This window comes from Sus scrofa, chromosome 10 (genome assembly GCF_000003025.6).
Source record: "Sus scrofa isolate TJ Tabasco breed Duroc chromosome 10, Sscrofa11.1, whole genome shotgun sequence".
Taxonomy (NCBI): Eukaryota; Metazoa; Chordata; class Mammalia; order Artiodactyla; family Suidae; genus Sus; species Sus scrofa.
In genome coordinates this window covers 16518074-16540365 of record NC_010452.4, presented here as the reverse complement: position 1 = coordinate 16540365, position 22292 = coordinate 16518074, and the positions used below count along the sequence as shown (strand labels likewise).

Sequence of the window (22292 nt, the reverse complement as noted above, 5' to 3'; positions counted from 1 at the left end):
GATGTCACACAACTCTCTAGGATTCTGTGTCTTAACAATTGATTAATTGGATGTGGGTAGAAAAAGAGAATTATCAGAAGTGATTTTCGGTTGGAATCAGGGAGAATTAATAGGCATAGTGAACTTAGGAAGAATGTGTTAAGGTTAAAATTATAAATTTAGTTTTGAAAATCATTTCCCTGAGGTTCCAGGAGATAGATAGATAGATAGATAGATAGATAGATAGATAGGTGGGAATATCACAGAATAAATAAGGGGTTAGAATATGGATGTGGGTTTGGGAGCCATTCCCATAAAGGTTGTAATTTAAGTTATGGAGGTGGATATTTCCTGTTTTGTGGGAGATTAAACTGATGAAATCTCCTATGTTAGTAGCTATTAAAATTAAAAATGTACATATTTTGGGATCCAGAAATTTCACTTTCAGGAAGTTATTGTAGAAACACACAGATTTACCACAAAATAATATATGGATATATACATTCATTGTAATATTATAGTACCTTAAATGAACATTCAGTAAGGAGACTGCTTAAACAGTGTTACGTCTGTGCAGTGAAATACTTCATATCCATTAAAAAGAACAAAGCAACCCAATATGGGCTGATTCCATGCAATTTCTAAGATATGTTACGAAGTAAGAAAAACAAGGTGCAGACAGAATGTAAGGTATGTTACCATTGTGTTGACGTAAGACCGTATATATGTGTGTGTATGCATTAAATATCTCTGGAAATATGCACTGTACATAACTGTTTACCTTTGAGAAGGAAAACTGAGTCATTGGGGACAAGGAAGGAAGAAAGACTTCTTTTCACATTTCTTCTTGTGCAGCTTTTGTATTATTTTATCACAGGTAGGTGTTGTAAAAGTGAAGAAAGGAAGGTAGGTAGGCAGGCAGACAGGTAGATAGAGAGATGGATGGATAACCAGGAGAGTGGATACTGCAGAGAGAAATGATAAACTGCAGGGAAAAAAAAGCAGGAGAAACACTCTTAAATTGCAAAAAAAACTCTTAGTGTCATGTGTTTGCATCTATTATAGAAATCAGCACATTGGTTTATTATGACATAATCTGCTTGTCTGTCTTTCCTACTGGACTCTGAGCTCTCTAAGGGTCTTAGTCACTGGTGTAACCCTAGCACTTTATACACCACCTGACATAGAGTAGGAACTTGGCAAATATTTATTGGATGTTTTGAAAGAGTAAATAAGTGAATAGATGGACAGATTCCCTCAAGGAACAGGGATGAAAGAAGTTAGCAAAAATGGTAAACTAAGAACTGCTAAGAAGTAGGAAGAAAAATAGAAAGTAATGTACTACATGGTTATTTTGAAGAAAAAAGTTGAAAATGTTTTTTGGGTGGGGAGAATTGCTGTATTTATAAACTACATATTTATTGTGTATGAGCAGGGCACTTTGGTAGATACTGTGGGGCATACAGACATGAATCAAACATAGATCTACCCTCAAGGAATTTATATTGTGATGAGGAAGATAAGACAAATTGTATACTACGTGTAAAGTGATTGTTATCATTTGTATCCAGAGTATGGATCAAGGTCCTTGGAATTTCACAGGAGAGAGAAGAATTTTGCATGGTGGTTGAAGGGAAGCTGCCTAGGTGCTCAGTAGAGGGAGCTGGCTGCCCCCTGCACTTCTCTTCTTAACCTAGAATACTTCGGAAATTAATCAATTGGTGATTGTGAAAAAAAATACACAAAAGCAGGTTTTCAGACTAACTAGATGTTTTCTTTAGCATTAAAACTCCTACAGTATTTCTCTTGTTTGGCATTTCTGTTTTAGAAATGTGCTATAAATAAAAACTGAAATTATTTAAAGTATTAAAGCAGGCTAACTGATTCTATGATATATAATTTTATGTGTATGTATGATAACTATAGCATTGCTACATATTTGAAAATACAGTGTTTACGTAATTTTTGTAAAAATCACATTTTTATATATGTAACCTCCCAACTTTTTACTCTTAGGTTATCATATGTGCCTTTGAATACAATTTAGATATTCTCCTAAATGTGCTTTATAAATACATAGTTATTTAGTTCTTGGGACTTAATGAGATTTTTTTCAGATGAATTTAAATTTATCTTCTGAGAAGTAAATCTATATTCAGTATATGTTATGGTGACTTATATTTTATTTTGGTTTTGCTTTAGGTTCACAGTGCCATTTATTCATTCAGGGATACTCCTAGAAATGCGGAAAACTTAGATGCTGTAAAGTACTTAACATAGTACTTAATGCTTTTAAACTAAGAATGAAGTAGAGGGAAGTAAAGTAGGAATATCCACAAAGCCACACAAAAAAGTCCCCAGCAGCACTTACTGATATACTGTGAGACATTTCTTAGACTTTCTTCACATTTGTGAGTATCTGGACTTCTTCCTCGTGGACCTGCTGCCCGGGAGTTCAGCATGCTCAAAGCCATGCTTGTCATCATCCCTCCTTTTGCCAGTCTTGTTTAAAGCAGTACATAATCCTGATGGAAGTAGCTTGTGGGAGAAATGCTAGTTGTGAAAAATCACAGTGGCTGCTTCTAAGCGTATCGGTACAATGAAGTCATATCCTAATCATTTAATTGATATGAATTCAAAGAAATAGGTTCAGCAAGAGATAACATAGATAGGAGGGAAGGACAGAGAGGGAGAAGAAAGAAAGAGGGAAATGGTGATTCTGCCACTCCTCTTGATGACTGCAGGCAGAGTGGCCTCAAGATGAGAGAGAGAAATTTGCTCTTCTTTTATTCCATGTCATTTTCTACCCGTCATCCTTAGAATTTCATGTAACATAAATTCTAGACCTAAAAAGTAAACATTGTTTATAAAACATTGCTATTAAGTGCATTGTAAGTATAGGTGTTCATCTAAAGAAACTATAATTTCAGTGCTGGAGGAAAAACTGTGCTGAGCTTAATAACCGTATTGAGACAGAGTGTTGGACTCCACTATAGTGCCTTCCTAAGGAGTTTTCAAGGGTGATTTTGATACTTGATTTTTAAAAAATTCTTATACTGATAATTTATATGCTAACTTTAGAATCTACTCCATTATAGTCCATTTCCCTATTAAATATTTAATGAGCAGCTACTATGGAGTGGACCTCAGAGGATGCAGGAAATAAGGAACATGTAGTACTTACATTTAGAAGATGAGTATTGAATTAGATATACAGAAAAATATGGATATACTTTATAGTGTCATTATTGCTGTGCAAATACTAGTTGCCGTGGAATTCAGAGAATGGGTGTTTGAATCAATCCAGGAAGCAAGAGGGAGAAGGGGGAGAATGCCAGGGTAGGAAACACGTCTTCATTGTTAGGCTAAGTCTTAAGTGTGACTGTTAAGTTAGATAAGTAACAATGAAAGAAGGGTATTCCTTCACAGAGCAAATCAAATGTTTAGAATGTGCATGCAAGAAGCTCTCCTTCACCAGCCCAGATGTAGCTCAGTACAGAGGATGCATAGGGTTGTGCAGAGAAAAGCCAGAAGAACCTGACCAGGTGGTCAAGGTCATGGTAGGACAGATGTCTCCCAAGTAGTTTAGATTTTATCCCGAAGGCAGTGAAGCATCATGGAAGGATTTCTGTATGAAAATGTTTTAGAAAGATGACTTTGGTAGCAGTATGAAGCTTGTATTGGAAGCGACAAAATTGGAAGCAAGGAAGCTACTTAGAAATTACTGCAGTTGGAAAGTTTTGGTAATCTGATCATAAAAATGATAAGCTTGTTAATTCAGGCAATATTGGAACAAATGTAATTCTTTTTTGTTGTTGTTGTCAAAGGTAACCAGTTATTTAAAAATATGTTTCTCATGGGTTCCAATAAATGGCAATGATTATCTTTTCAAGATGAACTTTTTCCATGTTTGGACAGTGGGAGCCTCTTCAAGTCTCCTAAATCATTTTGAACTTACACAATAGCTGGTAATGACTTCTGCCTTAACCAGATATCCTGGGGCTTGTCTTTCACTTTTCCTTCTCAGGCTATCTTCTCAAGAAGCTCTTGTTTCTTTCAGAGAAAAAGTAGTATTTGAAGACTAACAAGCTGAGTGACAGGGATGCTCATTGTACTGGATTGGTTAGTTTTCTGGGTCTCTCCAGTGTGTGTGTGTAGAGAATGTGTGTATTACAGTCATAAGAGTCCATCAGTAGTCCCGATGCACATAAAATGAATGAAATTCTAAATGATGTTTTAGGTAGTAGAATTTCTAGGATTTAATGACTAAGTGGAGAAAAAAAGGAAACATCACAGTTTCCTGCCTGCTGCTTGGGGAATTGTGTGGATACTGGACTCTTTATACAGTTAAGGACACACAGTTAAAGGAATGCGATCTGGACGTGTTCATACCCATCTCGTCCATGAGGTACCTCGTGGGGAGTATGAAGGAGGGGGGAGAGTCTGATCAGAGATACGGATAGGCTTCATCAGAAGTGCTGAAACCAAGGAAGGGAAGAATGCCCGGAGTGAGAATGGCATGTAGTTACAACAGTAAATGGCCAAGAATGGTGCCTGAAGATAAGCACATCAGATATGTTCCTCATGAGAGAAGCCTAAGGAGGATCCTGGGTAGAAGAAGCCAGAGAAGAAAAGCCTCAGAAGTTGAGGAGAAAGTATTAAATGTGAGCGAATAGTTAAGCTATACAGCTGAAAGGTAGCTGAATTCATTGGATTTGACCTCTAACTGCTAGTTCCTAAGTGGAGTGCCATGGGATTCTCCCTTTTTTTCTGGCTCAGTGCAGGGTTCGCATCTTGGCTGTAGTACAGAATGTACTACAAGGGTTTGTTTGGAGCTCAGTAGAACAAGCTTGTGGAAGTGAGTTCACTGCAGCCTTTAGTGGAAACAAATCAGCATCTGAAGAAATAATTATAAAAGTACTCTAATCACACTGCTGCTGGCATACCCAATCCACTCTTGTTCTGTAGCCCAAACTACGGAAGTACCTGAGTATTTTCAAATTTATATGAGGAGCAGAAAAATATTATGGGAGAAAATGTAAACTGAAAACTAAGGTATTGTTTAGTTTGGTTTAGAATGTCTCTACTCTTCCCCCAAATCTTACTCGTAGCCTTCTTTCTCTCAGGCCTGTAAACCAAACCTCTGTAAATCTCTCTCCGAGCCGAAATCTCCTGGAGGTTGACATTCATTAGTGAGGAAAGAAATGTTCCTCATCCGATAAATTTTTCACATCCTCCTATATTCTTTCTGTGGGTACAAATGAAGCTGACACTTTGAGTTACATGCTACTCTTGTCTACGTTTTAGCTCATTGTACACTCCATAGTAAGCTCTTTGATAAAATTGATTTTATTTTTTGCATATGACTTCCAGATTTATGCCAATCTTGAGATCCTCTCCTCCTCATTTCAGATTCTCATTATCCGGCTGGCATTTTGTCTTCAATGAACCAAAATCATCTCATTTTAAATTCACATGAGACAGAAATGCCGGCAGTCAACATTCTAGTTCTACTTACTAATTTATGGAGGTGTGATTTGAGCGATTTTTAAATTAAAAGTATCATTTTATATTCATAGTGATGTTTTTTTAATTGTACTCAATTTATAGGTATAGAAATATCTTTACTGTAAGGGGTCTGACAAGCTAACTTCTTTACTGTCTTAGTTATTAATAAATTACTTAAGTTTTATAGGAATTCTGTTGTTTTCATCCAGGCGTTTTTCAGAAAGTCTCAAGCCGAAAAGGATGCACTATAATATTCATATTAGCATATAAAGTTCAAGGCAAAATAAATTTGGGCATGTTTTTAGTATCTACTTTTATAATATTTCAAGGCTAGTTTCCTAAAATTCTTTAAATCAGTATATTACTGCATCTCAAGTGATAATCCAAAGACTCGACTAGCCTTAGCATCTAAGATGCTTCCTTTCACATTTAGAGTATCACATGTGACTGGAACTGCAGGAGCTGGCCAGGCATTTATATATTTTTCATGATTTCTCTTCATGTGGTTATGGCACAGGATGGCAGTTTCAGTGTAGTCAAACTTCTTACACAAAAGCTGCATTAACCCAGAATGAGTATTTCAAGAGCATGAAAACAGAAGGCACAATATATGTATAATAAAAAAAAATCAGGAAAATGGAACAAAACTATATTTAAGTACTAAAAATTATAATCCCCAAACACAGTACATGGTCATTTGTGTTATGCATCTTTCACTTAACATACTCCTTTTAAAATTCCTCAATATTGTTGCGTGTATCAGTAGTTTATTTCTTTTTATGGCTTTACTTCATTATACGGAAGTATTATAATGGGTGTATGTAATCACTAGGAGATAGACATTTGGTTTTCTTGCAGTTTGGGGCTATTATGAAAAAAATTCTCATGAATATTCCTGTACACATCTTTGTGTGGATGTATAGTTTGTTGCCTTGGGTAAATATCTAGGAATGCAATTTTTGTGTCATTTGCTATGTTCAGCTTCATAAGAAACTGCCAAGTTGTATCATTTTGCTCTTCTAGGATGTTTCTGATGATCACCATGCTTGACACAGACTTTCTTCATTCCTTCCTTCCTTCCTTCCTTTCACTGTACCTACAGCATGTGGAATTTCCCAGGCTACAGTTCAAATCGGAGTTGCAAACTGCCAGCCTACACCACAGCCACAGCAATGCCAGATCCAGGCCGTATCTGCAACCTGCACCTTAGCTTGTGGCAACACCAGATCCTTAACCCACTGGGCGAAGCCAAGGAACCAACCTGCATCCCCACGGATGCTAGTTGGGTTCTTAACCCGCTGAGCTACAACAGGAACTCTAGTTAGTCTTTCTTAATTTTACCCATTCTTTTGGTTCTATAGTGGTGTCTTACAGTTTTAATTTGAATTTCCTGACAGATTAATGACACTGAACATCTTTTCCAGTGCTGCCTGATTGCCATGTTGTATCTTCGTTATTGAAATATCTGTTAAAATCATTGGGCCAATTTTTGATTGGGTTTTTGCTTAATGTTGAGTAGCCAGACTTTTTATATATATTCTAGATACAAGTACTTTATCATATATATATATATTGCAAATGTTTGCTCCCAATCTGTGGTCCTGCCTTTTCAATTTTTTTGGTGGGGAATTTTTTTCCTGTGTATGTTTTCATTTAAATCCATTTCGAAAAAACCTTTGTTGATATGTAGTTTACATTCAGTAAAATTAACCGCTTTTGAGTGTACAATTCAGTGAGTTTTGACAGATATATAAAGTGAATTTGCCAACACCACAGTTATGATATGGAACTTGTCTGTCACCTTGACAAATCATTCATGCCCCTTTAAAGTCACTTCCTGCCATCACCTTCTGCCCTGATAACCAGTGATTGGCTTTCTTACAGAAGTGTCTTTTGAAGGACGAAACCTATAAATTAGATGAAATATAATTTATCCATTTTTTCTTTTGTGGTTTATGCATTTGGGGTTTAATTTCAATTTTCTTTTCCTAGCACAAGTTTGTTACGATTTTCTCCTATGTTTTCTTCTAGACATATTAATAGTTTTGGGACTTATATTTAGGTCTGTGATCCATTTCAAGGTAATTTTTGTTTACGGTGCTAAAAGTCAAGGTTGTTGTGGGTTTTTTTGGTTTTTTTGTTTTTTTGTTTTTTTGTTTTTTTTTTTTTTTTTTTTGCAACTGGGTATCTAGTTGTCCAAGCATATTTGTTGAAAACACTGTTTTTCTCACATTGGATTGTCCTGACACCTTGGTCAGAAGTCAATTAACCATATATGACTGAATCGTTTCTGGACTCTACTCTATTGATCTCTATCCATCCATCCTTATGCTTATATCTCACTGTCTTTAGTACTCTTGCTTTAGAGTAAGTATTGAAATGAGGCAATTTGAGTCTTCCAGTTTTGCTGATTTTTTTTTTTTTTTATTTTTAAGGCTGCACCTGCAACATATGGAAGTTCAAAGGTCAAATCAGAGCTGCAGCTGTTGGCCTATGCCACAGACACAGCAACACGGGATCCAAACCACATCTGTGACCTACACCGCAGGTGATGGCAATGCTGGGTCCTTAACTTACTGAGCGAGGCCAGGAATTGAACCCACATCTTCATGGAAACTAGTCAGATTCATAACCCGCTGAGCCACAACGGGAACTCCAATTTTGCTCTATTTAAAATTTGTCTTGGCCACCCTATTTACTTCACATTTCCGTATAAGTTATCTAATAAGCTTGTTGATTTCTCCATAAAGGTCTGCTGGATTTTAATTAATACTGTAATCTGTTGATCAGTTTGGGGAGAATCGACACGTTAACAACATTATCTTGTGATCCATGAACATGCTGTGTCTTTCCCAATATTTAGATCTTCTATAATTTTTTTCAACATTTATCATGTAGTTTTTATTGTACAGGTCTTGAACATTTTGTTAAACCTATCCATAATTACCTTATTTTTATTTATAAGTGATAAAATTTCAAATTTGAATTAATGGCTTATAGAAATGCAGTTGATAATTATGTTAGCCTTGAATCCTGCATCCTCGCTTAAAGGGTTTTTGTGTGGTGGGGTTTTTTTTGTTTTGTAAATATGTTGAGATTCTCTTTGTAGATGATCACATCCTGTGGAAACAAAGACACAAAGACAGTTTTACTTGGAATTTTTTCAATTGCAATGGATTTTCTATTTTTCTTGCCTTATTAGCAATACTGTTGTTTTTTGTTTTGTTTTTTTTTTTTTTTTTTGGTCTTTTTGCCTTTTCTTGGGCCGCTCCCGCAGCATATGGAGGTTCCCAGGCTAGGGATCCAATCGGAGCTGTAGCCGCCGGCCTACGCCAGAGCCACAGCAACATGGAATCTGAGCCGTGTCTGTGACCTACACCGCAGCTCACAGCAATGCCGGATCCTTAACCCACTGAGCAAGGCCAGGGATCGAACCTGCAACCTCATGGTTCCTAGTCAGATTCGTTAACCACTGCGCCACGACGGGAACTCCAACAATACTGTTAAATGGCTAAGTGAGAGCAAACATCTTTGCCTTATACCTAATCTTAGGATGAAAGCATTTATACTTTCACCTTTAAGAATGTTGATAGCTGTAAGTTTTTCATAGATAACCTGTATCAAATTTTAAGAATTTCCTTTCTAGTCCCAGTTTGCTGTGCTTTTTAAAAAAAATCACAAAAGGACATAAAATTTTGTCAAATGATTTTTCTGTATTGGAATGATCATGTGGTTTTTCTTCTTTATTCTGCTAATACCTTGAATTTCCTTGTTTGTTTGTTTTTAAATGTTAAACCAACATTGCGTTTCTCAGATAAATCCCCTTTAGATGTTATGGATTATCCTTTGGTATGTTGTTGGATCCAGTTTGCCAAAATTTTGTTAAGAATGTTATATTTTTGTTCATTAGGAACATTGTGTATGGTACCTTATCTTCCCACCCCAAGCGATGTCTCTGGGTTTGGATTCAGGGTAATGGTAGCCTCTTAAAATGAGTCAGGCGGCAATTGCTGCTTCTTCCATTTTCTCATAGACTTCACCAGTGTAATTTTGAGATCGAAATTTTTTTTTTTTTGTAGGACAGATTTTAATAATGAAGTGAAATTTTAAAAACACGTTTATGGAGCTATGCATTTTATCTGTTTCTTCTTGAGTGAGCTTTGTTGTGTTTCCAGGAATTTGTTCATTTCATCTACATTTTTCAATTTGCCTGCTACTGTTGAATTCCTGTGTACTTCTAGACCTTGAGAAGGCAACTATACTCTAGACGAGGTTCTCTTTTATGCAGTTCATAGTGTACAATTATAAAGGAGATTTTATGAATGAAATTTAACAGAATAATTTATAATTTATTATCTACAATTAATAAAAACTATACTTAGTATATAATAGATGATATACTTTAGAGAAGAACAGCGTGAGATTGAATCTCAGATCTACCATTTAAGACCTACGTGATGCTGGGTAAATTTCACAACATGCCTAAATCTTAGTTTTTTTCAACTCTGTGATGGAGATAATAACTGTGCCTGTGTTATAAGGTTGTTTTGAGGATTAAGTAATGTAATGTGTCTGAATTACTAAGTATAGTGCCAGACGAGTAGCAATACTCAAAAGTAGTCACTATTGTAGTAGTAATATAACTTATATTTATTATTCTTAATCATCTAATATGGAGATAGCATTATGTAACTTGTTGAATGTAATGCCTTTAATGCGCAAAAAATTGTAGTATTTATTATTTTTATTGATATTGGATATATTTCATAAATAGCCCACATATTTCATTCATATTATATCAGAGATTTAAATATTTTTTAAAAGTTACCTAGAGAGTTTTTATTCTTTTAAAAGTATATTTTATTCTCCAACTGAATAATCTCTTTAATGTGGTAGAAGTGAGCAGTCTCTAATCTGGTTAGTATAGTTTTAATACAATTTTTTTTTTTTTTTTTTTTGGCTTTTTAGGGCTGCACCCATGGCATATGGAGGTTCCCAGGCTAGGGGTTAAATCGAAGCTACAGCTGCCCGCCTACGTCACAGCCACAGCAATGCAGTATCCAAGCCGCATCTGCTACTCACACCACAGCCCACAGCAACACTGGATCCTTAACCCACTGAGCAAGGCCAGGGATTGAACCCGCAACCTCATTGTTCCTAGTCGGATTCCTTAACCACTGAGCTATGACGAAAACTCCGAATTCTTTATGTATTCTGATTGCAAATAGTTTGCCAGATACATGTGTTCCATATAGTTCATCCCAGACTATACCTTGCTTTTTCATTTTCTCAGTGATATTTTTTGAGGGATACAAGTTTTTAATTTTCAAATCCATTTTATCAATTTGTCTTTTGTTTTTTTTAATACAATCTATATCGTTTTCTATCCTGAATCACAATAATTTTTCCCATATTGCCTTTTAGAACTTTTATAGTTATACCTACTACATTTAGGCTGATGACCTATTTTAGATTTATTTTTATGAATGCAGTAAGCTAAGGATTGAGGTTCATTTTTCAGCCCATGTGGATATCTGGTCATTCCAGCATCTGTTGTTGAAAAAGCTGTCCTTTGTCCCATTGAATGATCTTGTCATCTCTGTCAAAAATCAGTGTGTGGCCTTTGTGTCTAACATTAATACTGGTGCACTATAGAGACGGTATCCTCAAAGACTCTGCTGGGTCCCACGTTTCTTCAGTTTTCCCATTTTGCCTGGTAAGAACAAAGGTTATTTTTGGCTTTATGAGCTTGTGGTTTTTTTCACCTGATTCTTTTCAATGGCTCTTTCCTTGGCCTCAGAATTTTCCTCACATACATGTGCTTATTAGCAAAACTCAAAGATGGTCCATGGCAGACCCTTGGAACTCTCCTCTGTCTGGTTCTTTGCCTCATGAATTATAGCAACTTTTATCTCCCCAATTTCTAAACTCTCTATGCTTGATTCAAGGGTACCACCAGGTTCTCTTTTGGTTTTCCCTCCCTGTGTTACATTCTGGATGGTCTCTCCAGGCATCAGGCTAGAACAACCGTAGCTATCACCTTTTTCCCTTTTTGGGGGAGTCAATATACCTTTGATGCCTGATGCTTATTTTTTTATTTTACATGATTTTCCAATTGTTTATTTTACATGATTTTCTAATTGTTGAAGAAGGGGATGTAAATCTGGTATCTGTTAATCATAGTCAAAGCAAAAGTCTTTAATCTTTACAGATATGTCCACTGGATGCAGAATTTTAGGATTTTTGGTTTTTTTTTTTTTTTTTTTTTTTTTTAGCGATTTGGACATCTTGTTCCATTGTCCTTTTGCTTATATAGTTTCTGAGGATAAGTCTGGGGATATTCTCCTATTTGTTCTTCTGTTTATAATGTTTTTTCCCTTCAGAATTTTTTGAAGATTTTCTGTTTATGGCCAGTTATTCGGCCATTTTAGTGTAACCTAATTGGTTATGTTCTGAGCGTTCATGAATGTTGTGAGTTTTCATCTTGTTGGGTTTCATTAAAATACTTAATCTGTGCATTTATCATTTTTATCCCAATTTGAGAAAATTCAGACATTATTTTGCAGGAGTCTCCCTCCCACTTTCAGAATCTGCTGTTCTACATATGTTGGACTCCTTAATACTTTCCAACAGGTTGCAGAGATTCTTTTTTTTTTTTTTTTTTTTTTAGGTGCAATTTATATAGTTTTCTTCTGCTGTGGTTTAATTTCATTAGTCTTTTCTCTTGCAGTTTCTAATCTGTTGTTAATCTCATCTAGCAAATTTTTATTCAGATATTATATGTTTAATTTTTTTAAGTCCTATTTTTTATTTTCCATTATCTGTTTTTTATGTTCACATATTGCATTCAAGTCACTTTCTGTTAATTCCATCATCTGTTATTTTTGAGGTCTTTGCCTGCTGACTGGATTTTCTGTTGGTGATAGAACATATTTTACTGCATCTTCTCATGTCTAGTAATTGTTGATTGGATACTAGATAGTTCAAATTTTACATGAGTGTTTAGTTTTGTTTTTTTGTTTTTGGTTTTTTTTTTTTTTTGGTCTTTGAAGAATGTTACTTGTTCTGAAAAACAGTTGTTTGCTGATATATTTTCCAGTGTTTGTTAGCTTTGTTAATGTAGGTTTAGCTTTTACTCTGACTTCTTTGAAATATCCACTGACTGCTTGGGTGTTCAGTAATGACACTCTTCTGACTGAGGAGAAATTGAATGTCTCTCAGTTCTGTGTGAGCTCTGGGAATGATTTGGCCTACAGATCCCCTTTCCTTCTCTGCTTATTCTCATAGAGTCTAACCTTACTCATGTGTTGCTTAGTATCAGCAGACTCAAGTATATAGTTTGTATAGCTTCTTTCTCAGTTGTGTTTTGTCCTACTAATGTCCTTTACACCACCCACTTCAAACTCTGATACTTACCTCTCCAACAGTGAGACCTCTGTGTTGTACTTGGCATTTCCTTTCTTGCATAGCGTTCTGGAAGACACCCCCAGACAGAAGGCAGGCGCTTTTAGGGCTCACTTCCTTTTTCACAGAGGATAGGGTCCTACACTGCCTGCTATCCACGATCTAGAAAGGGTTCTGTTGTGTATCTTTCCCAGTTTTCATTTTTTGTTTTATAGGACATAAGGGTAAGTTTAGTCCCATGAACTTTTTATATTTTATTTTCTAGTTTTTTAATTAGCTTCACATTTTATGTTTACCTGCCAGTTACATCTGAAATTTATCTTGTTATGATGTTAGGTGGAAGATTTTTCAACGTGGTTGGAAGGCTGTTTTCACATGTTTCTCGCATGTACTGCTGCAAGATGATCCTTGTGTAGGAGACTTTTATATAGCCTTTTTTAAAGGAAATTTTTAGAAGAGGAACTATTGTATTTTAAAAATCGTATTGATATCTATTGCCAATTGTCCAGCAAAGAGTTTGTTTACATACTAGCCACCAGTGTGTACAGATACTTATCTCATCACACTTTCACTGGCAGTGCCATTTCTTTAAGTGTAGTGTTTTTATCTCTACTGCATTGATTATTATAGAGTGCCATATTTTCATATAATAATTTGTATTCCTCTTAATGTTATCCGTGCCCTTACTCTTTTTTCCCCTTGTAGCTTAGTTTTTTATGTAATTTCTTTATGTATTAGGCATTTGATCTTTGTCATGTTTGTCATAGATACTCAGTTTTATTTTTGCTATTTTATGTAAATTCTACCAGTTTCTCCTTTTATGATTCCATTTCTTTTCTTCCTAGAAAATCCTTTTTCATCCTGAGATCACGTAATTATTGGTTCATATTCTCTAGGTTTTAAATTACTTCTGAAATTAATTGTTACAATGTGAGGCGAAAATCAAATTTTACTTTTCTCTACAGTTAAACACCATTTATTAGTCATTTTTCTCATTAGTGTGTTATACATCGTCATCAGCTTTACTGTATTTCAATTTTTTATACAGTAACCTGTTTCTGGCTGCCTGATTTCATTGGCATTCATTTGTGTGCCTGTTCCATGTGAATTGTAGCACTATAGTATTTCTCAGTTTTTTCAGTCAAAAGTTTTCTTGAAAGTGTTACGTGTTGAGCAAAAAATCTTCTGTTTCAATAATACGTCAGCTCATCTCATTCATGTTTTTCTGAAGAGTCACCATCTCTCCCTTTATATTCTTTTCGTAGCCCACCTAGCCGTGACATCTCGTCCCTGAAAGGGAACTAATGACCTAATTCCTATAGCTGGTAACTGTTCACTTCCTTCCTGAAACTTGGTCTGTCATTCTCCATGTATTTTTACATTCTTTGTTCCTTTTGTATTGCTCTTAGTACTCTTTATCTGACTATCCGATTCTACCTCTTTTTCCTGTTCATGTGAGTATATTCTAATATTCTGAGCTTAACTCGGTTTTCAGTTTCTACTAAATTTCTGGGCTATACCTTGCCTTCTTAGTGTTATCAGTTATCCTTTATATAAATGACTCCCATGTCTATCCCTCTGCCCTTGGATTCTATAGCTCTGAAGCAGTGCTATCGAGTTCTTATTTAAGTGTCCACAGATCAAAATAAAATCCATTGTTCCTCTGTTCCCAACCCCATTCTTTTATACTGCTGGCAGAAATGTCTACTTGGCTATCCATAGGGAAACTTCAAAACTGTTGCTGTTTCCCTTGGCCCAAATTGTATAAGCAGGTTCCCTCTGGGCTATTGATTCTCCTGAAATGTCTGTTATCACATCTCTAGTTGAAGCTCTGAGCCAGTTCAAATGTAAATTGTGATATAACTGAACATACTTATTCATTTCTTTAAAAACTCTCTATTGTGTAACTACATATTTTTAATGAAATTGTTTATGTAGCTGGTTGTTCTAACCAAATAGTGGTATCCTTAGGATCAGCACCATTTCCTCTCATTGTATCTGCTGCTTTTTCACAGCAGTTGTACTGAATTGGTGTTCAGTAACTTTTCTTGCACATTATGAATTGCTTACCTGACTACCCTAGTATCAGGTGTTTTTAATCCTCCAGTTGCTGCCAGGATTGTCTTTTAATTATGCTAATTTTTAACCCAGATGTCTTTGACACCCCTTACCTACAGAATTAATCTCTCAACCATAACATGACAGGAAAGGTCATAAAGAATGTGGCCTTGTCTTTGTATTTTTTTGCCCAAGTTGTATCATTGTTCTGAATGTATATTGTTGTTCTTGCAGCTACATGCACTCATTGCATGCTATTTCCTTTCCATCACTGTTTTTATTTCCCTTTAGAATTAATACCTTCTAGCCACATCATCTTCTCTGTAGGTACTCTACTAGGCTATGGTCAAAATATTAAGATGGATAAAACTTGTGTAGCAGTCTTTCATAGTCTTCTCTTTTGTTCACTATTCCTGAAGAACTCATCCTTCAAAACCCCAGTGAAATACTACCTTATTTGTGAAGTTTCCTTTGCTTCTTCCAGTAAAGATTAATCATCCTTTGCCTCCAAAGCATTTTTAATATCAGAAGTAGGAAGTTTCTCACGGTTCTCCTGTTTTTTATCTCCTTCACTGGGTTGACTTTCTTAAAGTCAGGGATGACGTCTTAATCACCGTCGTGTGCCCTCTTCTTCTCTTTCTAGTGTCCAATAGAATGACTTTAAAATAATTGATTCTCCCTAAATGGGAAGTTGGTTCAAAACCAAGGTAGAAACCAAGAAGGAATAATCAGAGAGTTAAATAAAAATCAGGAGAGTTGTGGTACCAAAGCCCAAGAATGCTTAGACGAATGAGAAAGGGAATAGGTGAGCTTCTAAGCTCCAGAACAAGAAGTTCTTGGTTGTGTAAACAAGAATAAGTTCCTTGAGGTAGCAAGAGTAGTCATCAGAGGACAGCAGATTGAGAAATAAATAGAATTCTTCTCCTTAAGTAGCTTTGTTTAAGTTGATATTTTTATAGAGATTGGCTAGAAGGCAAATTGAAAATTTATGGTCTAATTAAAGATCTAGAAGCTGACATGTGTTTGTTTAGAGAGAATCTTTTGTACAGTAGATGAGTGGGTACTAGGCTTGGCAGTGTTTTAAGAAAACTTAGAAATCCAACCACTATTTTCATCTCATTAGAAGACTACCATAAATCTACACAGAGGTCACAGGAATTCCTTCATCAAAATCAGTGATATTTTGCATAAAGGATGGCAGAAATTACTTTGACCTAGGAATTTTTTGTAATTTTTACTGATGTTCCATGCTTCTTTCTACTTCCTGTCTTCCTTTGAATGGCAGTACCTTAATAGCATATTATCTGCCTGTGTAAGATGAATGAATTTTGAAACATATCCCTAAATTAGAGACATAGGTTTGATTTTTGACATAGTATGTTTTGTCATTCGTAAGACACATTGAACATTTCTGGAATCAGAAGTCCTTTTTATATTTGATGTTCTGTCATTGTTTTAGTTGACGTTTTTGTTCTTGGTAATAGCATAAATTAATGGAGTCACAATAGCATCTTAGATTTGATAAAATATGACAATGTAGTAGAGAGCATTAACGTTTAGAGACCACCTGCCAAATATTTTAGCTTTCTTTCCTCTTGCTAATACTGAGCCAGTCTTTTTTGGCAATAGTTATGTGATATTACCTCCCTCTCTTTACTATAACAATGGGTTATTCATAAATTTTACCTTAAAATAATAATAAACTCTTAAGTGGAAGTGGAGATGGGAAAAGGGAAGAATCTATAGGGAACATTTTTTATGTTACTTACAACTAAGGACTTGGTGTGTGAGACGTAAATCTTGGATAACCATAATTCTTAGGAATTTGTAGAAGCGATTTGTGTAAGTAATCCACATGAAGGACAGTTAGTTTCTGATCTCGTGGTCAAGGATACATTGCCTGATTGGTTAATCAGAGATAGGTCTTGAGTACCTACTGTGATCTCTGGCAGTGTACTCAGCACTGCCAACAATCTTTCCATTGCTCTCAGTGACTTTCTTAATATGATGAAACAGTAGAACAAAGATCAGTAGTCAATGCTTAGTGCCTGAAACCAGCTCCTTCCTCATATACATTGTTGAACTGAGAGATGAGACACTCGGTGTCGTAAAAAGAGAGCCTGACACCTGACCACAGCAAGCACCCAAGAAATAAATGCTTGTTGACTTTGGAGTGGAGTATCTTTTAGGTGATTAATAGGAAATGAGTGGTGATTCATTGTGATTCAAGTAATTACCCGAGAAAAGATTGGCGTCATAGTTAATTATTATTGGAATGGGAAGACTGTACAAGGGGAATAGTGGGAGCTTCTCAGTCCATTTTGGGCATTACGAAAATAAATTGAAAAATTAAAGCCTCACAGTTTCTCTCTGCAGAAAATACTGATTGAAGCTTTAAAAACATTTCTAGAGCTGTCATAATGAATCAAGAGTTGTAGAATTTTAAAAGTTCACCTAAATCAGATTCCATACATCATCAGTCCTTTCTTTGAAGTCGGTTGCAAATCAGGGAATTAATTAGAAATACTACGTCTATGCTTATGTTCATTTATTTCAAAGAAGTCTCCATACCTAATCCTTGAAAGAGTGAAGCAACAGTGTACCCCTGAGGGGGAGACGTAATCTGATGATGCATACTTTTTCCTCTGGTAACTGAAGGTTAAATGGGTAGCAAGCAGAATGCCTTAGACAAGATTGGTATATTGATTAAAACGCTGATTTAACAGCTCGCAGTCTCCCCTTGGAAACCTGGGAAAGATAAGCCAGCTGCTGTCTAAGAGTGCGCAGTGTCCACTGAGAGTACACTATCTATCATCACAATATGGTGATGAGAGGTGTTTTATGTTTGTGTTAATTTCCCCCACTAAATCAGTAATTATTACAATCCTGTCCCTGCTGTTTACCCTGCAGCTGTTTTTCCATTTGTCGAGAGAGCGGGTGTTCTCTGAGGACCGCACACGTTTCTATGGTGCAGAAATTGTCTCTGCCTTGGACTATCTACATTCCGGAAAGATTGTGTACCGGGATCTCAAGGTAAAAAAGCAAAGTAATCAGAATTTGTTTTTGCAGAGACTATAGGGACAAACACAAAGTAATTACAAAGTTACACAATTTGGAGAAAAGCAGATTTAGTTGGGAAAAAAACCCACTCTGTTTGAGAATGTAGTTCACTGTTTTCATTCATTGATGTGTGTAGTTTAAGTCCAAGGTTTTGACATGCAAAATAAGTTCTGCCTAACTGTTCTGATCAAATGTGATCTACCAAAAATAGTTTAGTTTTTCTATAAGTATAACGAGTAATGTTAAACATCTGTTTAAAAGTCAAGTAACTTTGCAAGTGACATTCTAAGTTGAATTTCATTATTACATATTCCCATCCTGTGATGTAGTATGAAGAAACTTTTATAATGGATAAGATTATCTAGGGGCAGGAAAATATTTGATATTGTAGTTAATATTTCATGGGTTTAAATACCTGAAGCATTTTAATACAGCTTTTTATCAACTTGTTTAGTTTCCATTTTAAAAAGCACTGTATTTGTTTTATCAGTAAGAGGTACTTTCTTTCTCTAAGTTTCTTTCTAACAAGACCCTCAGAGTAGCTCAAAGCTTGGCAAACTTTCTGCGAAGGCCAGGGAGTGAATATTTTAGGCTCTGCTGTTTGTACTGTCTCCTTTGCACCTCCTCAGCTCTGCCACTGCAGGGTGAAAGCAGCCACAGATAATATGTAAATGTGCGTGTCTGGCTGTGTTCCAGTAAAACTTTAATTACAAAAACAGGCAGTAGGCAAGATTTTGCCCACAGGCCATAGTTTGCTGACCCCTGGAGTATCTCATAAAAAGTAGTAGGAAGTCCCATGACGGTGTTTTGAATTAGATTGGCCATATTAAGGACATTCGTGCCATGACTGAAAAAATTCTAAATGTGAGAGTCTTTCTTAAAAAGTAAGTCATATGGTAGTCTTGACCTGTAAAAATCTGACACAGAATTGCTTTATCTATCAAGTATTAATTCATTTAAAATATAATTTGATTTGTAGACATAAAAGTTACATATATTTTATGAAATTCTGTTGAAACAAGGTATTACAGCACATAAAAGAAATCACAATCATCCCCTCATTCCCATTCATTCATTTCATGTGACTCTTTTTTTGCTTTTTAGGGATGCACCCACGGCCCATAGAGGTTCCCAGGCTAGGGGTTGAATCAGAGCTGCAGCTGCCAGCCTACACCACAGCCACAGCAACGTGGGATCTGAGCCACCCCTTCGACCTACACCATAGCTCACGGCAACGCTGGATCCTTAACCCACTGAGTGAGGCCAGGGATTGAACCCACAACCTCATGGTTCTTAGTTGGATTCGTTAACCACTGCGCCACAACGGGAACTCCTCATGTGACTCTTAAATTATCTAATTATTCAAGCAGTTGTCTAGGTTATTTCAAGATATTGCTATCAATTATGTATCTTTGTATTATGAATGACCCCAAGATGTAACTCTCAAAAATATTGTTTTACATGATGACAGTGAAATATAGTATGTATGTTGGTATAACATATTATTTTTTAAACATTTTCATTGTTTAACTTTTATTTTTTAAATTTTTTTTGTCTTTTTGCCTTTTCTAGGGCTGCTCCCGCAGCATATGGAGGTTCCCAGGCTAGAGGTCGAATCGAAGGTGTTGCTGCCGGCCTACGTCAGAGCCACAGCAACATGGGATCCGAGCCGCATCTGCAACCTACACCACAACTCACAGCAACGCCGGATCCTTAACCAGCTGAGTAAGGGCAGGGATCGAACCTACAACCTCATGGTTCCTAGTAGGATTTGTTAACCACTGCACCATGACGGGAACTCCCAAACTTTCATTTTTAAATATTATTTTTATTTTATTTCTTAGCATAAGCTGTCAAGTACTGTTTTTAGGAGAAATGAACTGTCCAACTATGTTTGATCAGGGATCATCAACTAAGTGACAAAGTAGACCAGAAGTGACTATCAGTCGACAGCATGATTATATTTAGCCTGCAGGTTTTCATAGCTGAGAGTGGCCGAATTCAGCATCCCTGGATCTGCATCTGCATGGCCAAATAATCCCATAATGTTCAAATGTCTGAATTTAGATTTTTGAAAGAAGAATTTAGTTACAAGGTACAATAAAACTTAGACAATATTTCCAAATTTACTTACAAGCAGTTAGCTCTCCTCTGCCCGAATCTACTCTCCTCACTGCTACTTGTGTTTGATGAATCCTATTTGTAGGGAGAAAGTGCAAGATTTCTGGATTTAAGGAAATGAGAATAATTTTGACGTACTCAGTAATATACCTAAAATGCTTGGTAGCTCCCATTATGGCTCATTGGTAATGAACCTGACATAGTGTCCATGAGGTTGTGGATTCGATCCCTGGCCTCACTCAGTGGCTTAATGATCTGGCCTTGCCACAAGCTGCAGGGTAGATCACAGATGCGGCTTGGATCTGGCGTGGCTGTGGCTGTGGTGCAGGCTGGTTGCTGCAGCTCTGATTTAACCCCTAGCCTGGGAACCTCCATATGCCACAGGTGTGGCCCTAGAAAAAGGAAAAAAAAAAAAGAAAATGCTTAAAGCTGTAAGATAGAATTATTACTCTAAAGAAACGAAGAATGCGCATCTGATTGCCAGCAACGATTAAGGAATGATATAATTAGGATGGTTTTAATAGCTTCCTGGATTATTTCTCATTGAATGAATCAACGTACATATTGGTACACTGAGGTTCATTTAATTAGGTTTTTTTGCTCCATCCTTCTTTCTGATGATGAAATTAAGTTAAATTTATTAAGCTGCAATATGAAATACCTACTTTGTATATGAATACTAGTCATGTAGTTACTATATATATATATATGTATATATATATATACACACCACTAACTTTACTAGACAATTAAGTGGTCTCTGTTCTCTAAATTGATTGATTTTTATTAATAAGTAGCCTTAACTTAAAGGTCTAAGTAAATGTATACCACTGGGTAGAATCCATGGGGTATACACCAATACGAATGCGTAATGTAGGAGTTCCTGTTGGGACTCAGCAGAAATAAACCCAACTAGTAGCCATGAGGACATAGGTTTGATCCCTGGCCTTGCTCAGTGGGTTAAAGATCCAGCATTGCTGCAACCTGTGGTGTAGGTCGCAGATGCAGCTTGGATCTGGCATTGTGGTAGCTGTGGCTCTGGTGATTCAACCCCTAGCCTGGGAACTTCATATACTGTACCTGCGGCCCTAAAAAGAAAAAGAATACATAACATAAAAGGTCAGAAATTCAGATTTTCTGCAGGTGTTACTTGTATTCATATTGCATAGGATTATGCATGATAGAACGAGAACTTTAGTTAGAACAATAGAAATTTAGTGCTGATCCGTAGTTTATAGCCGAAGTCATTGACGCCTAGATGCCTAGTAAGTGACTTACTCAAAGTCATGGGCTAAGTTGGTGACATAGTCAAGATTACTGGATCCCATGAATCCTAGCTCCAGATATGATGTTCTTTTCATTACACCGTCCTGCCTTATAGAGTTAAAATGGGAGAATGCATTGGCTTAACTCTAAGAAGACCTTTGTAAATCTAAAGTTTGAATAAAGCTGCCCAAGATAAGAGAAGGAATGTTTTAGATATATTTATACAAAATATTTTCAAAACAGCATTATCAAAAACTGATTTCGGTACTTACTTGGATTGATTGATCTCGCATTTGTCTTTGTCACCTTTCTAGCTAATGACCTTCTGTTTATTCAAATACAAATCCACTTGAGATGCCTACCGGTAGCTGCACCTCTCAAGTAAAATCAGTACCTAAGAGGCAAAGCCTCATTTCATATGTAAGCTACTTTAAGACATTTTATTATTTCACAGTTCCTGATAACTTGGTGTTCAAAACAATAGATAAATTATTACAACCGTTGTTGTACTTTAAAAGGTAAGTTTTGGAGTTCCTGTCATGGCTCAGCAGTTAATGAACCTGACTAGCATCCATGAGGACTCAGTTTCAATCCCTGGCCTCGCTCGGTGGGTTAAGGATCGGGCGTTACCGTGAGCTGTGGTGTAGGTTGCAAATGAGGCTCGGATCCTGAGTTGCTGTGGCTGTGGTGTAGGCTGGTGGCTACAGTTCTGATTAGTCCCCTAGCCTGGGAGTCTCTCTATGCCACAGGTGCGGCCCTAGGAAGACCAAAAAAAAAAAAAAAGAAGAAGTAAGTTTGCTTAATTTATTGTTAATACATGTCATGATATGAAGTTTTGTTTTGGTAAGGACCCGAATTCCTGGGATTACTTAGGAAAAACTGATGTTGCTTCATGA

At 36.3% G+C, this 22292-nt stretch overlaps 1 protein-coding gene across 8 annotated transcripts in view; it reads left to right on the top strand.

Moving 5' to 3' along the window:
- The window catches only part of AKT3 (AKT serine/threonine kinase 3), a 300281-nt gene that overhangs the window by 201380 nt on the left and 76609 nt on the right, over window positions 1-22292 (top strand). For all 8 annotated transcript variants that reach the window (XR_002336106.1, XM_021063994.1, XM_005667942.3 and 5 more), the window contains 1 exon segment: window positions 17860-17982. Coding sequence is in view for 7 of the 8 variants with exons in the window: in XM_021063994.1 (XP_020919653.1) it covers window positions 17860-17982 (123 nt within the window). In the remaining variant the exon portion in view is untranslated.